Raw genomic sequence first — 24117 nt, 5'->3', positions numbered from 1 at the left:
TTCTTACTGGACTATTCTTAGACCAATAGTCCAAGAAGTAAGACACTGATTGTTTTTTAACACAGTGATATTATACAGTAGCTGTAAACGCTGCTCCATTATTAAGTACCAGTACATGATTGCATCATGTTCTTATGTTTAATGTTTAGAAAGCTTTGCGCATTTTGGGACTGGATACTTTATGTGATTAAACATGGTCTTTGTGGAAGTGGTTCAAAATCCACAACTTGCCAGATATGTCACCAAAATGATACTATAGTTGCTCCTGAAAAATGGCTCAGATAAAGACAGAAGTACAGATAGACCTGGAACCCTTCAGTGATTCTCGGTAGAGGCGTTTCAGAAATTTGTGGATGTATTTTTTTTCTTCACCCTAGTGCTTTTGGCATAGTAAGCGTTACTAGCCAGCAATCCTACAACACACTAGCCAGGTTAAAACTTCCAAGAATTGTATTCAGATATCCTACAGGGTATTATTATGGGCAGACACTGTTTATAATCACCAAGCTTAAAACTTAATGTCATGCAACACAAAATCTTGAAATATTGCTACAAGGTATTAATTTTCCAGGTATATAACTACTATGTGTAAAAAGGGAAGCTTATAGCTCAGTTTGTGATCAGAACTTTACCAGGAGCTAATTACAACTTCAGAAAATTATGTCCCTGGTTGCCATACTATTCACTCCTGTATCGGCTGGCATTCGCTGTTGGTGCATTAATGGGGATTTTACGTACAGGTGCAATCCTCTCTTTTCTTTGTTATGTCTGCCACAGTAGTCTTTTGCACATGGATGCCCACATTGCTTTATGTTACTCTTTAAAAATGTCTCATTTATCCCTTAGGATACGATATTAATTTTTTTTAACTCTCTTTGGAATTCTTCATCTCGTTAAGGTTTTTACAAAATACAAGGCTCGGACACAATTGTCTACGTCCACCACGCACTAGAATAAAATAAGTGGTTAGTGCACCCACGTGCACACACGCACGTGTGCACACACGTTCTTTGTGTGATAATTTTTCTCTAAGCATCAGGCCCTTGTTCAGGAGTGTTATCTCTTTATTTAACTTGTGTCAGTCCCGTTAAAACACCTTTTCCCCCAAGTGTGACCTACTAAAATAGTACCTTACTGACAACGCTTTATATTATTTTTATATAGCATTTGGGAGTTTGTGAAAGGTATTTCTCCGTACAGGGCAGGTGACCTTTATCTTCACCTTACAGATGGGGAATTTCAGTTCATAGGTGTTGTTACTTACTTGTGGTCACAAAGCTAATAAATGGAGTCAGAAGTGGAACCCAACTTGGGGCTCTCTTAGGAAGTCAAGTCTATCTTTTTTGTACTTTCTGCCAGCATATTGACTTGCTGGACAGAAAAATTGAAATCCGTTTCTCCATTGAGTTCCCCAAGTTCTTACCGAGGGAAAAATATTTTAATCCTTTTAATTTCTTACTTTGTGTTTCCTGATTACTCAATAAATTGATTCACATGTATTAATTATTAATGTCAAGGACAGGACTATATGGAGGATGGAAAAATAAATAAGATGCAGGAGAGAGACACAATTTTTTAAAAAATTCCCGAACATGATTAATGCTATAGATTGATGTGTGAGCATAGTGCTCTGGGCACACCTAGGGTGTGATGGTGGCCTGAGCCTCAAAAGATGACAGTATGCAGTGGGGGTTGCAAGAAAAAGCAGAGGACAGGACGATGAGTGGAAGGAAGAACTTGCGAAAGAGGCTGGACATAAGGAAGCATGGGGGATTTGGGAATTAGCGAGTGCTTCTCGTTTACCCTGCTGTCAGGTGAATTTAAGAGGATGCCTGAAGAGGAAGCTGTCCAAGGAGGTGGGTCCCTTACGGAAGGAAGAGGCTGTGTGCCCAGCTCACAGGGCTGGGTTTATACTGTGGGCAATAGGAAACCACTGGACATATTAAACCAACTTTGCTGGCACCAAATCTGTTCTTCCTGGATAATTCTGCCCACAGTGGGAAGAATGGACTAGCGGTGGGAAAAATCGAGAGTGTGGAGGACATTTAGGGGACTGTTGAATTGTAGAGACATAGAGGAGCTTGAAACAAGGCAATGGCAGGAGGAGTGGAAAGAGACGGACTGAAGAAATGAAACCTTCCTCTAATAAATAATGCTTCTGATGGGGACTGATGTTAGCTAAGATAATATCTTGCCATACCAGTTTTTAATTTAAAAAAAAAATTTTTAATTTTATAATTTTTTTGACAGAGACAGAGAGTGTGCAGGGGAGGGGCAGAGAGAGAATCCTAAGCAGGCTCCTCGCTGTAAGCACAGAGCCCGACACGGGATTCACTCTCACCAACCGTGAGATCAGGACCTGAGCTGAAACCAAGAGTTGGACACTTAACCGACTGAGCCACCCAGGCACCGTGTCATACCACATTGTTAAAGAACTGTGTGTGCTTTCATATCCATTGTCTCACGTGTCATCATAGCACATAGTGATATACAGGTACAGGTAGTATTTCCAACTTAGGGATTAAAGTCTGTAAAGCTAAAGAGACTCACCATTAAAGAAAGTCAAACAGACTCACGATGTTATAGGTTCTGTCTGCCTATAACACCTACCCATAACACTTACAGGTGTCCACCCAGGAAGGCATAGACAGCTTTCCTGGAGCTTATGTAACAAAATGGATAAGGAAATGTTGGCGCCAGAGAAAAGTTCTCTTCTCGGGGGGATGGAGCTGACAGAAGTCACAAGAGACGAGGGAGGGAGGTGCCTGGCTGGCTCAGTCAGTAGAACACGCAACTCTTGATCTCTGGCTTCTAAGTTCAGGCCCCACCTTGGGGGTAGAGATTACTTAAAAATAAAATCTTTAGAGAGAAAAAAGATGGGAGAGAAGTGGTGTGAAAACTCTCTCAAACCACATCTTAGTCTGTTCAGGCTGCCGTAACAACAAATGCCACACACTGGGGAGCTTAATCAACAAATTCATTTCTCACAGTTCTGCAGGCTGGGATATCCAGAACCAGGGCAGCGGCAGATTTAGTGTCTGGTGAGGGCTTGCTTCCTGGTCCATAGATGACCGTCGTCTCGCTGCACCCTCACAGTGGCAGAAGGAACTCTCTGGGGTCTGTTGTATAAGGGCACAAATCCCAAAGGCCCTACCTCCTAATACCATCAAATTGGGGGTTAGGATTTCATTTGGGGGGGGGCATACAGACATTCAGTCCATAACAACAAATTTTATTATTACCATTTCTTAGAAGAGAAGTTAAGGGGTCATGTAGGGACACCATGAGGAGAAGCAGAGATTCTTCTGGAATTTTTGAAGACATCTGTAAGCGATGAGTCATCGCTGACATTTCCATTTCACTATATCAAGCTTTTCACCACACCTATTTGATGGCCAAAAAAGTCAGCATACGAAAATGTGCACTTATCAGATAAATCAGGCAGTAACTGATTTTTCGAAAATTCTTAGCTTTACAAAAAGACTCATTGAGTGACTGACTCAGTTGCGTTCTCCTCGGGACGTGAAAGTGGTGTTCCGTCCAAGCAGCTTCAACTTGTGACACACGAGTGTTGCTGAAACTTTAGGGGAACTCTTAGAGCACCGTGTCTGTGTATGAGTTAAAAGAGAAATTACTTTTGTCGATAGAAACCGGGAGCACGAAATGAACAATTCCACAGTTTTGAGACATGAGGCTGCAGGCCATTTTAGAAAGCCAGCTAAACAAGAGACTTTTCAACTTAAAGTTTATCTCATTGAAATAATTTTTTCAAAGCCAAGTTTATTTAACCTTTTTAAAAGTTTTACTTATTTACTTTGAGATGGAGAGACAGGGAGGGATGGGGAGGGGAAGAGAGAGGGAGAGAGAGAATCCCAAGCAGGCTCAATGCTATCAGCCCAGAGCCCGACTGGGGCTCAGTCCCATGAACTGTGGGATCATAACCTGAGTCGAAATCAAGAGTCAGCCACTTACCCAACTGAGCCACCCAGGCACCTCTGACTTTTTGTTTTTAACATCTGCAAGTTGGGTTATTGGTATATAGTCAAGTCTACATGTCTTCACTGATTTTTCATACGTGTTAGATATTACTAAACCAGTATCTGCCAGAGTATACGACTAAATGTCAATTAAATGTAAACATTTCTAAGCCCGTTTTTGAGGGAGGAGAGAGTTTATCCCTTGCCCTAGAGATTATGAACAAAATAAAATTAAGATGCAATGCTTAATTTTAATAGGCTCTTACTTATAACTCTCTGGTCGTAACTTTCTTGTATCTGTTACTAACCTCAAGTAGTTACTCTAGTTGAGCATTAACATTGAACATAATAAATATTATGATCTTAAAGAAAGAGTCCCTGTTTGTTCTCTTAGTGTATGCAGTATTTTGAGATTTCTGGAGCCACGCATGTTTTTCTCTGAACCACACTTTGACAATATGATTATATTTTCTAGGACTGTTGCAAATTAATCATTTTTTTGTTATACTGCTTCTTTTATCAGAAGTGTTTGTTTAACTAGCCGCATATAAACAGATGTTTATTTTGAGGATTGACTTTCATGTGAATAACTGCCTTCTAGTTAAGTATTTTAAATCCCATCTCTTAAAAGTAAGTAAGCTAGCCTCAGAATGTTCTTTCTTTTTTCGTTTTTAAGAATTTAAGATGAACTGTGTAACATAAAGAAGTTTGTAAATGCGTGAAGATAAGGATTATGTCTTACACATGTCTGTAACCCCTCCCCCCCAACAGCCTCACACACTGCAGATTAACCCATGCTTATGCAAGATTTAAAGAACAAAAAGTGATGTAGAAAAAGCTACATCTTTGCTTTGAAAGTGATGATGTAGGGATCATCTCTGAATTTAGCAGTATCCTTAAAATCAGGGTAGATAGACATTTTCCTATCCCTCTTCCCATCTCTCCCCAACCCTCACCCAGGGAGTGCATCTGGGACCACATACACCTTTGTGCACTGTGTCTGCTGTTTTTATATACATGCAAAGAATCAGGTTCAGATCTGCCAAATGCTGGAAAACGTGAAATCATTTCCGGGCACTATCTCGGTTTTCCAATTCTTTTGTTCTTCTAAAATACAAAGTTCTCTTCCATGCTATTTTACATTCAGCTAAAGGTTGTTCAGTGCAACATTTACGGAGGCCCTAAGGTGTTGGCTAATGCGTTAGATGGTGTGAGATGCAGTCTTTGCTCTTGGGAGGTTCACACCATGGTTGGCCACAACCTGTAAATCGACGCCATTCTGTGTCATAGATGCTGCTATACAAATAGGGTAAGGGCGCCTGAGAGGGCAAACGTGGGAGTAGTTATTTCTTTCCTCCTAAGGGTCAGAGAAGCCGTCACGGGGCACTGGCATGGATCAGAGTTTTCCATGAAGAGGAGCTTTCAAGACAGGCAAATTGAGGACAGGACATTTAGGGCAGAGGGAGGAGCATGAGCAGGGGCGGTGATGAGTTTGGGGAGCTCATGCAGGGTGTTCTTTGATACATGCAGAAGTTTGGGCTTTCTGTTGCAGGCAAAAGAGAGTCAAGCTTTGGTATATTCAGGTTTTCATTTTAGAAAATCACTCTGATAACCAGGTGGAGAATGAAGTAGGGTATTTATGCTTTCCTCAGACAATGCTTCTAGAATATAAATAGACCAAACATGGAGTTTTCTTCCTCGTTTTGCTTTAAAGAAACTTTATAAGAAATCCCGATACATTTGCTTACAGAACAAATGATTTCTTTGGGTAAGTTATCTTTTTACAGCATTTCAGTGCTTTGTGTTCAGATTTAAGAATTCCGACTCTCTCCCCCGGGCAACACCAGATGAATTCCGACTCTCTCCCCCGGGGCAATACCATATGAATTCCGACTCCCTTCCCCAGGCAACACCAGATGCTATGGCAGTACAGTAAAGCAGCTCACTGCCTCACTCTTCCTGCCCCTTTCTCTCTCAGGCTTTCCCATCGAGTTGCCCAAGCCAAATGCTTAGACATTTCGTTGGCTCTTCTCCTCTCTCTTGCCTTTTAGGCCAATCAGTAAGTCCAGTGGATTCTGCCTCCAGAATAAAATTGCTGTCCTTGCCTTCGTCTCAATGATGCTACCACCTGCGCTCGATCTCCAGCTCCCTGGGGAAATGTCTTCCTGGGACATTTCCTCATTCTCGCTCTCCTGCTTCAACCATTTCACTAGCTTTTTGCACTTAGAATAAAAAGCAAACTCCCCGTTGTGGCCGCATCTTCTGGCTCTTATCTTCCTGAACCTCATCTCTTGACGTTCTCCTTCTGCTCCAGCTGTTCTTTGCCCTTACGGTGGCCTGGAAACACTTCTCTTCTTCCAAGAAGCTCTTAGGATTTGGTGCCTGGCAAATACTCCCTGAACTTAATAGCATAATGATATCATAATAATAACACTTTCTGCCATTTATTGAATGTTTGTTGTAACCCAGACAGTGTGCTAAGTGCTCTGCAGCCATTACTGTATAATTAAATTAGATGCAACAAGCTTGTGAAGTAGGTATTATTATTGCTGTATTTCAAGAGAGGAAATTAGGGCACAGAGAGCTGAAGCAACTTGCCCACGTTCCTATTTTTGGTGTCTTATGGAGCCTGGCTTGCAGTCTGTCTGTCTGACTCCAAATCGAGCTCTTTGGTACTAAGTTTCGAAAATATTTTGTTATCATCAAAATTTACAATTCCTAAAATTTTTGATAAGCATAGAGAAAGTCAGGTGAAATGGCATCCAACTATTTCATTAAGCTGTTTAATATCTTTAGCAGTGATTTCACTTATCACATGAGTTTGTATGGAAATTTACGTGCATAATAAGGTGAGACATTTTGCAAAACAAAGATTATTATGAAAGTAGCAGCTATTTTTAATTTTAGAGTTTCAACATGTAAACATCTTGTTTGCGGGGCACCTGGGTGGCTCAATCGGTTGAGCATCCAGCTCGACTCAGGTCATGATCTCACGGTTCGTGAGTTCGAGCCCTGCGTCGAGCTCTGTGCTGACAGCTCAGAGCCTGGAGCCTGTTTCAGATTCTGTGTCCCCCTCTCTCTGCCCCACCCCTGCTTGTGCTCTGTCTCTCTCTGTCTTTCAAAAATGAATAAATATTAAAAAAAATTTTTTTTTAATTTACAATTCCTGGAAGACAATCTTAGAGCAAGCTATAGAGAACATCTCATACTGAAAGTGAAAGTAAACGTTCATATACCTTAACTACCTTATTGGTGGCAACAGATTTTTCTCAATATTTTATGTCTCATTAATAATAAAAGATGGTATGGCACAGAAATGGGGAGTAAACTCTAGAGTCAGACAGACATGTGTTTAAACTCAGTACCTGCTGTTCATTCATATAGATCCTAATATCGTGTGTGCTGAATGATATTTTTGGCACTTGAGGTATATCAGTGGGCAGTCCAGTGAGATGGGTTTTTAAACTTTGGTTCTATGAGCTGTTTTTGACTTGGAGACTCACTATAGCATTTTATGAATTCAGTATAAATGTGACCCTTCCTGGACCCCACCCCAGTGGAATCTATTTGAGTCAGTCCTGTGACGTGTCTCCTAAGAACATTCTCAGAGCAAGACTAAAAGTTCAATTTGCTGTAAGTGTAATTTCCTTCCTCCTTCCTTTCTTCTTTCCTTCCGATTAAAATGAAGCATTAAATTTAACTTTATTAGGTATAATAAACTCAGGTAACTTCTACTCTAATAGAGGTAGCACAATAAACGTAGTACGTGCGAAAATTACATTATATGTTAGAAGAGGAAAGTCCTTTGTGTGAGGGAGTAAATAAGATGAGGGAAAATCAGGGGAGCTCGTTGTGGTATTAAATAAGAGGTCAGTGAGGTGGGTCTCACTGAGAAGGTCAAAGACTTGAAGGAGGTGAAGGAGTTGCTCAGATGGGTATCTGAGGGAAGGGTGGCCTAGGAGGAGAGAGTAGGTGGTGTCCAAACCTAAGAGGAGCATTGATGGCAGCTTAAAAACAAAGCACCATTGTGGACAGAGGGAGAAAGGGATGGAGAGATACTAGATGAGGCCAGAGGGTTCTCAGGGTCTTGTTGGTGATACTGAAATGAACTTCATACACGAGGCACGTGGCCACAGGGGCTGGCCCAGAATCACAGAGCCCCTGCCCCCTCCTCCAGCCACAACTCTTGCTGCTCTATCGCTGCAAACCCTACCCTGCGTTTATAACCGAAAGTCCTTTGAAGATTTCCCAAATATGCATGCTGTTTTAAACCCTTCTACTTTTGCACACACCTCAAGTACACATTTCCATCCCTTGTCATTCTGATAAACTCCTTCAAAACCCACCCTGAGCCCTCTGGACTTTCTCTGGACCACCATGCATAGTGATTTGACTGTGTGTTTGTTACAGTCACACACAGCTAATGATAACATGTGATGAGCGCTTACTGTATGCCATGCAATAAGTCTTCTATATGTTTTTAATGCATTCCTCACAACAACCCTCTAAGGTATGCCCTGGTATCATGCCCATTTTATAGATGAATAATAAAGGCATGAAGAAGTTCAGTAACTTGCCTAAGATCATTCAGCCACTAAGTGGTGGCCTTAGGAGGTACACATAAGGTTTCTGGCTCTAGACCCCATGCTCTTAATCATTACATTATATTGCCCCTCTACGTTGTCCACCATTATTAAATACTATATATGAGGCAATGTATACATCACACTTGACTGTAAATATTAGTTTGGTGTATGTGTCTCCTATATTATTTGTGACTATTTGGAGGGCAGGGAACCATGTCAAATTCACCTTAGCTCTTTGGGGCTTTGCACATGCTCTGCCTTGGTTGAGTCGAAAGAAGAAAACATTCTCTCATGTAATTTGTAAGACCTGGGAAATAATATTCAAAATGTCAATTATAGAGTGTCATTAACTCTGAATTTTCCTTTTTTTTTTTAATGTTTATTTTTCTTTTCTTTTTAATTTTTTTTTTAACGTTTATTTATTTTTGAGACAGAGAGAGACAGAGCATGAACGGGGGAGGGTCAGAGAGAGGGAGACACAGAATCTGAAACAGGCTCCAGGCTCTGAGCTGTCAGCACAGAGCCCGACGCAGGGCTCGAACTCACGCAACGTGAGATCATGACCTGAGCCGAAGTCGGATGCTTAACCGACTGAGCCACCCAGGTGCCCCTTTAATGTTTATTTTTAAGAGAGTGAGAGAGACAGCGTGCAAGCAGGGGAGGGCCAGAGAGAGAGGGAGACACAGAATGAGGAGCAGGCTCCAGGCTCCAAGCTGTCAGCACAGAGCCCGATGGGGGCCCCGAACCCACGAATTGTGAAATCGTGACCTGAGCCGAAGTCGGACACTCAACTGACTCAGCCACTCAGGCGCCCCTGAATTTTACTTGGTTTTGAATTTGATTTTCATCATGTTGTTATGCGTCTCTTTCTCCCCAGACCAGTATTAAAGAGGGACAGCTATTGAAGCAAACCAGTTCTTTCCAGAGGTGGAAAAAGCGTTACTTCAAACTTCGAGGCCGTACACTTTATTATGCAAAGGACTCAAAGGTAATTTGGGAGAATATTACTTGCAAGCGCTTGAAGTTGTGAATGGATTAAAAATTTTGGTTCTGTAAACTTTTTGTCTTAGTGCTCATGATAGCCTTAACTGTTCTGTGCATTTAGTATTATGAATGTGATCCACCTTGGACCAAATCCCAAGGGAGTCTATTTAAGTCAATTTCGTGGCATGTCCACAAAGGACAATCTTATGGGAAGGTTCTAAAGTAGTTTTCTTTCTTCCTTTCCGCTTCCCTTACAATTAAAGTAAAACTTTAAGTGTAAAGTTTATTAAATGTAATAAACTCAAAAATGTGGGGTTTCCCTCTTTTCTTGCTACCTTTTTACCTTATAAATCTTTCCCTGACCATGAGAGAGAGAATTGCTATAGTTGCTAAGAATCCATACTCCAGTTTCAGGCAAGATTCGTATCCCAATTCCAGCACATTCTAGTGGAGTGGCTGTGGGCAGCATGTGTTGTTCTGGGGAGGCTTAAATGAGATAATACAAACAATCATTCCATTGTGCTAGCAGTTAAGAATAAAAACCACAGTGAAATAAAATCAAGGCTTTAAATGATTGTTACATAACACTTGAATAAAATAAGAATGATGTGGTTGGGTAAGAAAACAATGAGTAATGATGAGCTTCCATTTAAAACTGACATTTTAATATTCCTTGAGAAGTTAACATTAAGATGTCTTGCTGCTGTCTCACTTGGATAATTGATAATTTCCATATTAAAAACTGTATGTTTCTGATATAATTAGTAGAGTTATATACCAGGAGATAAAATCAAATATGCAAACAAACCTAATTCTTGGTCTGTGCAGCTGTAGAAGTAATAACCAAACCAAGTAATTCTATTTTAAAAGTCGTTATGTTCTAGGTTGTCCCTGATCTGGCTCCATGCTGACTTTTCACATTCATCTCTAGGGAAGCATTGGCCATTTGACAGCCTTCGGCCTCGCCCCATGTGTACCATCGGCAGATGACTTTCCCTCTGTCTCCACTTGATGAAACTCCCTGCTTTCTTTAAGATCCCCTCAGATATTCTTACTCCATCATTCATGAGAGCAAGAGTTCAAGTGTCTTCTGCTGGAGAAATTATCTGAATTTCATAGTATTCTGTCGGATTTCTTCTTTTCCACTTTTAATAGTCTCTCTTGCATTAAAATGGGTTGTGTCTGTTTCTTCTCCTGTGCTAGATTTTAAGTTCCTTCTGGTCAGGGAACAAGTCTAACAGGTTGGTTGGAGTGAAGTGGACTCACAAGCGCCCTGGAGATCTTGGGGGTGGTGGCGGAAGCTACGAGAGGACGGTCCCTTGTCTGCAGCCCCAGACGTGTGCTGTCATCCCTGCCCTGCTGCAGGGACGCGGAATGAGTGCGAAAATGGCCAAATGACCCAAAGTGGGACGGATACGTTCATTTACTAGAATCTCCTAATCTCCAAATGGAACACTAATATTAAAGATTCCGTTTCTCTGGAGTTTTTCTCACGGGAACTTTTTTTGATTGAAACCATTTTGAAGAGGACAAAAGAAACTTCCATTTTATATTTGCAGAGCACATCCACCTTCTCATCTGAACCCATGTATGGATGAGGAAAATAGGGTTCAGAAAGTTCAGGAACTTACCATGATCCGACCCAGGACTGGTTCTCATTTCTCACTTAGCAAATGTGGGAAGGAGGATGTTTGCCTGCTGGCAAAGTTGTTACAGGCTGTTTGTTGCCGGTCAGGAGGTGTTGCTTTGTGTGTACGTGTGTGTGACACAGTTAGGAGGTTCCCCATAAATTATGCTTCTAGAGGGCACACAGCATTTTGCATTGAAAGACTGTGCCAGGGTTCTTTAAAGACCTTCCCAGTTTGTGATTTAAGAGTTAATTGTGCTTCATGGTTTTACTCACTCTTCTTAAGAAGAAACGGCAAAGTGTCACGAATGACTTTCCTTTCCTTTTCTATTCCTAATTCCTGACATCGCTTCGTAGTCATGGCCCGATAACAACAACAACAACAACAACAAAAATTATTGACGAGCATTGAGTTAGGTTTTCATTTAATGTGTTTGTGTTCTTTTTCATTAACAGTCTCTGATATTTGATGAAGTCGACCTCTCAGATGCCAGTGTAGCTGAAGCAAGCACCAAAAATGCTAACAACAGTTTCACGGTATGGTTCTATTCTGCTGACTCCCTTCTCAAAAGTCATAGAATGACCTTTCCTCAACAGGTACAGAAAGTCCTCTTAGTTACCAACTGTGTGTCAACTGTTGTGCGTTGGAATTCCTGCCAACTCAATACACTTGATGAGTACGTTGTGTACCCAATACTGTTCATGATTGTTTGGGTCAATAAACCAAGGTATTAAATGTATTTTTTTTAAGTATTTACAGTGTTTTCCATTTTAGACCTTTTAGTTTTTGTGCTCTAACATTTTTACCTCTTTTAAGTTTATTTATTTGAATTTTTTAATTTTTAATTTTATTTTAGAGAGAGCACGAGTTGGGGAGAGGGGCAGAGGGAGAGAGAGAGAATCTTAATTTTTTTTTTTTAACATTTATTTATTTTTTGAGATAGAGAGAGAGCATGAACAGGGGAGGGTCAGAAAGAGGGAGACACAGAATCTGAAACAGGTTCTAGGCTCTGAGCTGTCAGCACAGAGCCCGATGCGGGGCACGAACCCACGGACCGTGAGATCATGACCTGAGCCAAAGTCAGATGCTTAACCGACTGAGCCACCCAGGCGCCCCGAGAGAGGGAGAATCTTAAGCAGGCTCCACGCTTAGCAAAAAGCCTCATGTGGGGCTCAATCCCACGAACCTGGGGTCGTGACCTGAGTTGAGATCAAGAGTCAGACACTCAACCAACTGAGCCACCCAGGTGCCCCTCACTTCCTTTAAATGTAATACTTTAATTCTGTTGTTTATGAATATTCAAAAAGGTTGTTTATCTTCAATCTTAAAAAGAATGTTTTTTCCTTCTGTTCTACTTTTGCTCTGTTGCTGCAGTTCAGGTGGTTGCTATAGTTCAGGCCTTCACTTATTCTCACTTAAGTAATTCATTTGATAGCTACTTAAGAGGTAGCCTCGGTTTCAGCGAATTCCTTCCCGATTACAAATCACGTTGCTGGAAGGAACTCACTGGCTCGCTGTTGCCCGTCAAGTGGCGTTTGCGGCGCCAACCTAAAGTCTCATAAAATCACGCCTCGGTGTTCTCGTGTTCCTGAGACTCTGTCCTCGTGCAGCTCCCTGGTCCAGCCTTTCTGTCTGCGCTCGGGCTTTTCCCGTTCCCTCTGGCTCGAATGACTCCTCCTCCTTCTGTAGCTGTTGGAATTCTGCCACTTCTGCAAAGCGTATCCACGTATCTCATTCTTCCTGTACTTCTTTCATTCAAAAAATATGATTTGAATACCCACTGTGCGCTAGTCACAATACAGTCCAGTGAAGTCCATCTGGGGTACTTTTTATAACTTCATATTCCTAGGCCCTCTAAGATGCACTGCTCTTGCTGTGTTGTTGCCCCCTGCACACTCCCAGCCCCTGCTCAAGAAGCTACCACTACTGACAGAGGCGAGCTGTGTCCCTCTCCCAGGCATGCCAGGGCAGGGAAGGCAGACAGATGAACAAACACAGAGCAGTGCCACGGTAGAGGTAAGCACTGGCAGGGGCGGGGGTGGGGGAGGAAGCAAATGCATTCAGATTTAGCCATATTGATTTATGGGCACGTGGGATAATTCATGGTGTAAATATTCCTGCCCCTCCCCCTTCCCCAGGGAGAGTTTAGTTTGAGGAGAGGAAAGCCAAGAATAGAATCCTGGGAAAATGTTAAAATTTCAAGTTGGACCAATAAAGACAGAGCACTCGGAAGTATACGAGGAGTTTTAGAAGGTGATGATGTTAGGAAAAGCCTGTGGAAAATAGTTTTAGGACGGAAGTTTCAGACATCAAATACTGCAGAGAGGTCAAGTCAAAGGAGAGATGAAAGCGTTTATGGAATTTGTTACCTTGGAGGTGACTGGGTCACACTGATGGGAATGACTTCAGGGGCCGGGTGGAATGCATTAGGCTGCACTCCGGAACAAGGCGGGAAGGCAGGGAGGCCGGGGTGGATTGCTGGTTTGAAAAGGAGAACAAGTATAGCTAGAAGAATGTTCAGGCTTGAAGAGAATTTTGGTTTTGTTGTTGTTGCTTTGCTTTGTCTTTAAAATGGGCTTTGAATGTGTATGAAGAGAGAAAAGAAGTGTTAGACTCAGAGTTGGAGTGTCCAGGAAGTAGGGGGAGAATGGACGGAGCATGACTGCTGAATAAGCTGAAGGGTGTGGGAGCCGGAGCTCATATAAAGATCAGCATTGATTAGGAGACAGAAAGTTTATGGAGTTAAGTGTGTGCAGGAAGTTCATTCATCTCAAACCTAAATACTACTGTTTTCTTAATGAAATTGAAGACAGGGTCATCTGCCCTTGAGTAAGAGTTTAGGTGGCTTTGGAGTCGCTTCTGTAGAAAATGAGAGTTGGCACTGAACAGGGACCTGTAGTAGATCATGAGGTGGTAAATAATGTCTAGCAAAGATCGAGGTCAAGTTTAATAATGCACCTTATTTCTATGCCTGTCGCATTTTCTTTAGGATGGGGAGAGGAAACAACTAAATTGATCCAGGGTAGATGGTTTGTAGGATGTATCAGACAGAAAGGTAAAGGGATTATTGGATGTTTGAGGGATCAATAACTCATCCATCTTCCCCTCTGTGTTCTCGGTTCTTGAGAATAAAACGTAGGGAGTGAGGGACGGCTTTATTCATGGCTGAACAAGACCCAACAACCATTAAGTACAGAGCTTCTGATAAATTGTTGCTTCTTTTTCCTTCCTCCCAAGTGAAGGTGGGGTAGGGTGATGAACCACTTGCCTTCCCTAGTAGTCCTCTCTCCTCTGTGGACACTGGACGCTCATGGGGGAGTGGACAATCAAGAGTTTCTCCCCAAAAGGGATCTAGAATTTTGTTTGGAAGAGGGTTCCAAAATTTAAGATTTGAAAGATAGAACAATTTCAGGTAAAGATGAGGTCCAAGGTGTTGGTGTATATAAAGGTAAAAGGAAGTGAAAAGCTTGAATTTAAGAGAAGTTATTCAGGTCCTTTGCATAGCTCTTTCTTGGCCTACAAGTACATTCAATCTCTCCTGTTGTATCTTTTTTATTATAGAACTCACTATATTCTGCCTTTTTATTTAATTAGGTACTTATGTTTATTATCAGCTCCCTGAGGACAGAAACTCTGTCATGTTGTTTTACCTCATAGTAACTTACCCATAAGTATTTGTTGATTTAATTAATAAGATGAAAGTGTATTTTACACATGAGAAGACTTTTGGTTGAAATGTTTTCAAGAAATTTTTCCACTCAACCAAACGTTATTCCTGAAGTTTGTTGGTCCAGAAATGGGGAGACTAAAATGTTAGGCAGATTGCTTAGAGTCTTGTAGCAAATCAGTTTGGTAGAACTTTCTATGGAATAAAATAGAGTAAGAGATAGATTTTCAACCAATAATTGGCAATCCTCTCTATCTTTAAATATTTAAATATCCTACCTTTCTGGATTGCATTGACTGCTATTAATGCTGTTATTTTAGCTAGTTCATGTCAAAGGTTAATGGTGTAGTTTGGTGGTATTATGGCTAGAGAATACAGGAATGGCCAAATTCAGCTTCACTACAGCCATGCCTTGAAGTCCCTAAGGATGATATATTGACAAGGGACAATAGTAAATGGAAAATCTATAATTAGCAAATGGAAAATGGAAATGCAGTGCTTTGCCTGAAAACCCAATGCCAAGCTCTCTAGTAGAACAGGTCCTAGAGCACTGTTTTAGAGACCACGGCAGAAACTGACTTAACATGGGAGGTTATTCAGCATCATTTCTGTCGCATTCTGTGGGTTACGAGTGAGTCACTAAGGCTGACTGAGCTTCAAGGGAGGGAACATAAACACCATGAGCGTTGCGTCACAGGACTTGTGGACATGGTTCAGACCTGCCTACTTGATGGTTACTTTTCCTTCCTTGCACAGTCCTGTGCTCCCATCCTTGGAATGAATAATTTTCTTGGTGGTTTTTTTTTTTTTTTTTTTTGGTTGTCTTAGTCACCTCAGGTACATGTTAGTTTTCAATTGCTTTGTAACAAATTACCACAAACTTTGTGGCTTAAAACAACGCCCATTTGTTAGCTGACTGTTTCTGTCGGGCACACAACATCGCCAAATTCCTTTCCTCTGGATCTCACAGTGTTGAAATAAACAGATTTTTAAATATATACAGATATGTGTATGTACACATCCACACATGCATATTTAGCCCTTAAATTGGGCTAATTTTAACCAAGGTTGGAGTTTCAGGTTTTACATGTGTCTTCTGCAATAGACGGCAGTGACAATAACAACAAAAAACTGAAAGCATTTTCCGTGACATTAGGTGTCAGTGATGTGATCAGGGAATGGAAAAGGACAACCCTGACAGCCTTCTTGGCAATTTATAATCCTTCAGGATTCATTAACGTTCATCACGAATTTATGTGTAGTTTAAGTTCTACCATAGCACGTCTACAATGGTGGCATCCACGAGACGTTCTTAATTTTGTCGTTCATTTTCTAATTGTCTCATTTCCTTTCTTTTTTCTTGTTTTATTGATTTCTGCATGGTGTTCTGGTGTTTTATTTCCACTTTCACATTTTAATTTTAACACACCACTGTGCTGTAGGCAAAGGTGTCCTTCTCTTAGACCGGAGAGAATTGACTTCCCCTTGGTCACACCAGTGCCTCCTGGGGAAGGGTCCCAGCCCTCCTGATGTGTAAGCCAGGGCGCTTCCTTCTCACACCGTGTTCTTTCCATCCGGTTAGTCTTTGCCCCTGTTCTCTCTCTCTTCTCACCTCTGCTGCTCTGTTTGTCTCTTTCTCACTTACCATGATGTGTATATCCCAGCTTTTTGTGACTTACTCGGTTGCAGACTTTAGACCATGAAGTCCAACAGTGTGGGTTTGTGTCCTGCTTGGCCCTGTCTAGTTACGTGACTTTGGACAAATGAGTTCACCTGTAACTGAGGACGGCGACGGAGCCCGCCTCATGGGGTTATGAGGATTAAGTGAAATGTGATAACACATCGCAATCCCCAGCCCAGTGACGAGCACATATAGTTTACCAAGCACTAGTGGCTGTCATAACCCTGAGGTCATTTTCCCCCCGTGCGCTTCACAAGTGGAAGCGTGTTGCCAATTCCCAACAAGTTTGGGAATTTTGAAGGAGTATGTGGATGAACTTTATCTTGAGAAAGCGTCCCACCCTGCCTATGTTTCAGAGGTGCAGTGAAGATTTATCTCCACTGTTACCTCATATTAATAGGTTATTCGGGAAAGCAACTGTGCTATAATGAATGAAATTTCAATCATACCTTGTTATGTAGATGTATATGATAAAGAACAGCTTTTTAATGATTTGAAAGCCATCACAATCACATTTATACATTAGGCTTTTCAAAATGTGTTGTCCAGGGGCGCCTGGGTGGCTCAGTCAGTTAAGTGTCCAACTTCGACTCAGGTCATGATCTCACGTTTTGTGGGTTCGAGCCCCGCGTAGGGCTCTGTGCTGACAGCTCAGAGCCTGGAGCCTGTTTCAGATTCTGTGTCTCCCTCTTTCTCTGACCCTCCCCTGTTCATGCTCTCTCTCTGTCTCAAAAATAAATAAATGTTAAAAAAAAATTAAAAAAAAAATGTGTTGTCCAAATGACTGCTTTCATTACATTTTAATGTCGTTTAGGCTACATCTTAAATGAGTCATCATTTTTAAGGAAATTATTGTATGACATTGTTAACACTTTTTATGGAAGTTTGTAAAGAAAGCTTTTTTATTTTTTTTTTTTTAACTAGAAAGAAATACAGAGGCAATTTATTTGGTTTATCTAACTACCCTGAACATTTTCAGTGAGCTATCTGTGGGTGCGTTTGGAATCTCGCGGTTACTGCACACCCATGCTGGCTTTTCTCGGTTGTGTAAAACACAGAAACCATGTGGTAGCATTTATTTTTAGAACTAAATGAGCACTGGAACAAAGAGTCATTTTAGTTCAGGGGTCACTTGCCAATGCAGACATGACTGAAAGTTGATTATCATTAGATTTGATTCCTCCAATGAAGTTTCAAAAAGTAGGCATAAAAACCAATACAGAGAATATAATGTTTATGGCACATAAAATGCTGAAAATTATACATTCATAGTATAACTGAAATGAGCAGCTGTTTAATGGGAGGGGGAAAATGTTCTTAAGAATTTGTTTACTTTTTTTATTAAAAAAAGTTTTTTTTAATGCTTATTTTTTTTAATTATTTATTTTTTTATTTTAAATATGAAATTTATTGTCAAATTGGTTTCCATACAACACCCAGTGCTCATCCCAACAGGTGCCCTCCTCAGTCCCCATCACCCACACTCTCCTCCCTCCCACCCCCCATCAACCCTCAGTTTGTTCTCAGTTTTTAAGAGTCTCTTATGCTTTGGCTCTCTCCCACTCTAACCTCTTTTTTTTTTCCTTCCCCTCCCCCATGGTCTTCTGTTAAGTTCCTCAGGATCCACATTCTATCCACATAGAATGAAAACATATGGTATCTGTCTTTCTCTGTATGACTTATTTCACTTAGCATAACACTTTCCAGTTCCATCCACATTGCTACAAAGGGCCACATTTCATTCTTTCTTGTGGCCATGTAGTATTCCATCAACTGATGAAATGGATAATCCTTATTTATTTTTGAGAGAGAGGGAGAGAGAGAGATCACGAGCAAGGGAGGGCCAGAGAGAGGGGGAGACAAGGAATCCGAAGCAGGTTCCAGGCTCTGAGCTGTCAGAACAGAGCGTGACATGGGGCTCGAACTCATAAACCATAAGATCATGACCTGAGCCAAAGTCGGATACCCAACCGACCCAGCCACCCAGGTGCCCCAGAACTTGTTTCTTTAATGTGTACTTTTTGTTGATTCTGTTTTCCCCTTAGCTTCCTCTCTATTATAATTCAGTTCATCTTCTCTCTTAAGAGAGATATCATATCCTTTGAACCTAAGGAAGTGTCAGTTTACTTTTATCCACTAATACCTCAATCTTCAATTACAAAGGAAGGAATGAAAAGTTATTTTTATGTCATCTGTGAATGCATGTCACAAAACAGGTGTTTAGATTATCATCTAAATAAATAATCACTTAGATAAATAAGTTGCCTACTCTGATGATAATATTTACTATAACTACGATGTGCCGTCTCGAAATGCTAATAATTCATTCAGTTAATTATATTAGTCCTGGTAGGTAGTATTATGCTCTCCATTTTATAGATGACAAATCTGAAATGGAGAAGCAACACCTAATACATGTAAATAGTGACAATCTGAACCCGTCCAGGTCATCTGGCTTCAATCTGTGCTCTGACCACTCTGCCATTGTGACTCTTTATTGTGGAGTTATTTTTTTTATTGTTTTAAATATTTATTTATTATTTTGAGAGAGAGAGAGAGAGAGAGAGAGAGAGAGAGAGAGAGAGAGAGAGAGAATCCCAAGCAGGCTCTGCGTCACCAGCTCAGATGGCAGATCTCACAAATCTTGAGATCATGACCTGACCTGAAATCAAGAGTTGAATGTTTAACTGAGTCACCCAGGTACCCCATTTATTGTGGAGTTTTAAATGAGTTTGGTCAGATAGTATTCCTCTGTTTTTTTTTATGTTTTCGGTTGCTTCTTCTCCTCCAAGTCAATCACAGAATTTTCTATAGCATTGCCTGATATACTGCTAAACACTTGCTGGTCATACTGCCGATTTAGAATACTATATTTTATTTTGGGCACTATATTTTGAATAGAAATGTTGATCAAGAGCTCCCAGAGGAAGGCAACCCATATTATACAAAGGTCTGGGAATCGTGGGATTGACTGACTTTAGAGGGCACTTTCTATCTGAAAGATTTGGGGAAATGACATCTTTTTAATATGTGATGGATTCTCATGTCTAAGAGGCAGTTGACAGGTTTTATGTTACTGCAGTGTGCAGGAGAAAGATTCACAGTTGAATTCACAGAGGGACAATTTTAGCTCTACTTAAAAGAGAACTTTCTAACATGAGTCATCTGATAGAACAGGCCTCTTGTGAGGTAATGCCTCTGTCCATTATTAGAAATCTGTAGCCCTCTCATTCCCTACGAACTGGAAGGGGCCTTCAAGAACATAGTTCTCAGAGCGGACTCAGGTTCAGAGGGCTGAAATGAATTTCTCAAGGTTGGGTGGCTGATAGCTATATACAGCTAATGTAGAATTTGGGGCTCCCGGCTCTTGGGATTTGTTGGGAGTAGGCAAGGAGTGATTTAGAGATTCCCAGGCACTTTGCACACACTGTCTCATTCTACCAAACAGCAAGAGCTAAGTGACTATCCTTCAAGAATGCTGTTGGAGAGACCTTTGCATGGTGTGTGTATGTGGCAAGGAGTGAGGGGAGATGGTGGGGACTGAAATTTCTTGCATACCCAAAGACTGTCTTCTTTACCACTGGATCCCCAGGGTTAACACAAGGTCTGGAACAGAGGGGAAAGACAATAAGTATTTGTTGAACGAAGGAAGGAATGTGCTGTTGAATGAATGAATGATAGACCCTAGTTTTCCTTTCAGAGAAATGTGTCATTTCAAGTTTTAGCTTTAAAGCACACAGTTTCCTCATTTCTCCTCAATGATGACGGATTATAATATACCCATAAATATTTGTATCCTTGTTGAACTCTTTACATCATGACCAGATGATATTTATGCTAACAATAAGTCTTAGAAACACGATTCTTGCCTGTGACTGATGATTGCAGTGGTCTCAAAATTATCTGATGCCTGATAATGGCAAACCACATATTTTTTATGTCTCTGTGGCTAACCTATTTTATAGCGCTCTAAAATGATACCACATTAATGCAATCTGAGTGGTTGTTTTGCCTCTTAAAATTGACTTATATGTAGTATAGATGGCTTTATACTATGAAAGCTGATAATTTAAAAGTGGAGTTTGAAATTTGCATTCTTTTTTCTCTAACTTGGACATCAGGCTTTTAGAAATGAAATGCGTTATCATTGTTTCTGTAAGTACATCATGTTTATCTTTTCATGTAACGATATACCATCTTTTCCAAGAGTATAGCCTGGAGAAATACTTCTTTAAAGTTATTATGAGCTTCCTCAGACCAAAGTTCTAGGCAGCAAGAAACCATTGGTCCTTTTGTAGCTAAACTAAAAACTTGGAGTGCTCTATTTGTTAGGCTCATAATGTAAGAAAAGCTATCAGGGCAAACCTGCTAATCCTTCTCCCCTTGAGAACCTTTGTAGGAATTTAGAGTTGCTGTTTTGTACAAGTAGATTGTTGTTCACGTGAATATGTTTCAGGTTGTACATGCCTTTTCAGGATGGATAAAAGCATGCCTACCACCAAGGACTCACAGGTCTGTCCTCAAAAGTGCTACTGAAAAACCTCCAAAAGACTTTAACCTGAGGTTTAATACAATATGACCAAGATACACACTTCACAGGATAGATTGTAAAGAAGGTTTTTTAAGTCCTTGGGTTCATCAGTGGCTTCCCTGCCCACACTATCCAGAATTAGCAGAGGTCATGAAACGTACTGTTTATGTATGCCAAGGCATATGGACAAGGCCACTTACCCACTGCAATAGCACAAGATTGGAAATACCCCAAATGTTTAAGTTAGAGACTGGTTGAAATGAATTATGAAATATTTCACAGAGTACAGTGTTATGCAACCGTGAAGAAGAAGGAGTCTGCTCTGTGTATAATAATGCACACCGAACTCCAAGTTGTGATCAGTGTGAAAAGCCAGATGTAGAACAGTGAGCATGTGTAAAATGTTACTCTGTGTTTGTTACTCTGTGCTTGTTTGTGTGTATGTGCAGGCAGCTATACATTTAAACCTTGAAAGATCGTATATTTGTTGTATATACAGAGCATTTCTCTGGAGAGATACGTAGAAGCTGACAGATATGTGCCTTCAGGAAGGAGACTTGGTAGCTGGGGGCAGGCTTGGGAGGGAGATGTATTTTTCGTCCTAAATATATTTTGAACGTGTTTGTCTGTGTCACAAATCCTTATTACTTATTCAAGAAAAGTTCTAAGTGCTACATGAGAGCCCTTTCTGGCAACTTCTTATCAGATGCATTTGACAAGAGTTATGGATTTAGCAGGAAGCCCATGTTGGACACTGCTCTACTGTTCAAGCAAACCATCATAAAGGCCATCTGTAACGGGAGGGAAGGAAGAGGTGCATGAGAGATCTTGTGGGAAAGACTGGAGAGCCATGGCCAACAGGAAAGGAAGGAGGAGAGGAGGAAACTAACATAGAGTTGTTGAATTTGGGAGGACTGCTATATAAATGATGCCTTTAATTACGGGTAGAAAACAAGAATACAAGTAGGCTTGTGGGGAGTGAAAAGAAGGCACTGTGAATTAGACACTGAGAATTTGAAATGATGGTAAGGTATCTTGGCAATGTCTAGTAGGCAATTGAAAGATGCTTTAAAAACTATTAAAATGGCTTAAAGTACTCCTTTGGTATCATGTTCATGGCTCTTTGTAAGTTTCTAGCATATCCGGTGTCTTCTCTATTCCTTAAGTATGATTGTGGTGTAATGGAAAATTTAGGTTTTGGAAATGTTTTAGTTTTGTGGTGACTGGTACAAACAAGATAATTATTTTGTTTTGAACTTTCCCATTACATACGTGTTCTGTACAAAGCAATTTACGGTTACAAACAAATAGAGCTTGTGCCAAGGGAATGAGGCTAATGCTTTGTTCCAATCTCTGGTACATTCTGAAAATATTAAATGTGTGGTAAAACTTTTAATGTGTCCATTAACTAGTACTCATGGCTAATTTACAGCAGAAGTGTGTGTGATAGCTTACATAAATAATTTCTAAAATCACTGTGATCCTTGTTATTGTAATTACTGCTAAGAAAAAACCCTCTCAGTTTCCAATGTACAGTGTGATACTTTCCGATACTATATATGATTATATGTCTTGTCAATATTTTGTTTTGTAAAGGTGCCTGGTTTGCAGAGACCTATCTATGTTAGCAAATTTTCTCCTTCACCTTCTCCTTCAACTTCTTCTTCTTCTTGTTATTATCATCATTATCATTATCATTATTATTAATTTACCAGCACCTTTTCTTGCTCATCTTTAAAGAATCTCCAAGTATGTATCGGATTGAGATATAACCGTACAGTTGCCCTGATCATTTTTAAGAGAAGAAAAAGTGAGCAGCATGTCAAGCCTTTTCTGCCTGTTCGTCCAGGGTAATGTCAGTAAACTCTTTGATATTCCTTCCTTGCTAGTAGATGGCTAGGGAGGCAGACAGAATTCATTTTCAAATCCTACATGGACCTTTCATATGAAAGATGGAATGAGATAATATATGTGATCATATTGACAGCAAAGCACTCTGAAAGTGTAAGATCTGCAAAAGTAATCATTCTGCTTATTTATCAAGATTATGGCCCCCTACACCCTTCTTATTTTTCAAGAACTTAACTATTAATTCTTCTGAGGAAAGGTTGTTTGCATCCATGGATAGTAATTAGAATTATGAATATAATAGGAAAATAGATTATAGTCTCATTGATTTCCCAGTTCACTATTACAATAGCAAAAGCTGTAATTGTGTATCATAGTTATTTTATGAGTGTGGCAGGCTGAAGAATGGATCCCAAAGATATTTACATCCTAATTAATGTCTGTAACCTCTGAATGTCAGTTTATATGGCGCAGAGGACCTTGTAGTTTTGATCATGTTAAGGATCTTGAGATGAGATCATTCTGGATTATCAGTGGGCCCTGTGTAATCACAGGGGCCCTTGTAAAAGGGAGGCAGGAGGAATTAGTCAAGGAATATGTGAAGTTGGCTTGGTGCAAGGAAGGGGCCATGAGCCAATGAATGAGGGTAGCCTCTAGAAGAGGAAAAAACAAGGTTCTTCCCTACAGCCTCCAGAAGGAATGCAGCCCTTTGGACACCTTGACTTTAAACTTCTTACCACCACAACTGAAGAGAATTTGTTCAGCAGCAACAGGAAACTAATGCCATAGGGATTGATCAAACATTAATAACTACAGTTTTTTTTGAATTCTAAGAAACTGTTAATACCGACTTAAATCCAAACTTTCTTTATCAAAGTCTTCAAAGAAGCAGTGGTTTATTATTATACATGTAATTTACCTATATAAATGATAGAATAGGATACCCCAGTAAGCATCATGGAAAGTCTCTCTTGATAGACTCCCTGAGGCCTTTGCCATGGCCTTTCTCCGGAGAGAGCAGGGCAGGGCAGCGAAGCCTGCACAGGGACCACCTTTTTCTTCTGCGGTTTCACTATGTCCTTCTATCTTTGGTTCTCCAGTGAACCAGAGGCTTCTGGGAAGTTCCAAGTAGGTCCTTTACTCTGGAACAGAATCTTAAAGACTAGATAGTCCCCAAAAGATTTTAAATAGATGGCTTTCTTTAACACTTTCTGT

The 24117-nt window shown here is 40.6% G+C and overlaps 1 protein-coding gene across 5 annotated transcripts in view; it reads left to right on the top strand.

Annotated features, from left to right (window-relative positions):
• The window catches only part of DGKH (diacylglycerol kinase eta), a 180523-nt gene that overhangs the window by 63731 nt on the left and 92675 nt on the right, over positions 1–24117 (top strand). For 3 of the 5 annotated variants that reach the window (XM_043579634.1, XM_043579643.1, XM_043579629.1), the window contains exons 3-4: positions 9441–9551; positions 11631–11711. In XM_043579634.1, the coding sequence (XP_043435569.1) occupies positions 9441–9551; positions 11631–11711 (192 nt within the window). Of the gene's footprint in view, positions 1–9440; positions 9552–11630; positions 11712–19702; positions 20151–24117 lie in introns of those variants that run through there. The other 2 variants (XM_043579648.1, XM_043579652.1) reach the window with 2 other exon arrangements.

This window comes from Prionailurus bengalensis, chromosome A1 (assembly GCF_016509475.1).
Source record: "Prionailurus bengalensis isolate Pbe53 chromosome A1, Fcat_Pben_1.1_paternal_pri, whole genome shotgun sequence".
NCBI lineage: Eukaryota > Metazoa > Chordata > Mammalia > Carnivora > Felidae > Prionailurus > Prionailurus bengalensis.
This window is presented reverse-complemented; position numbering and strand designations above follow the sequence as displayed.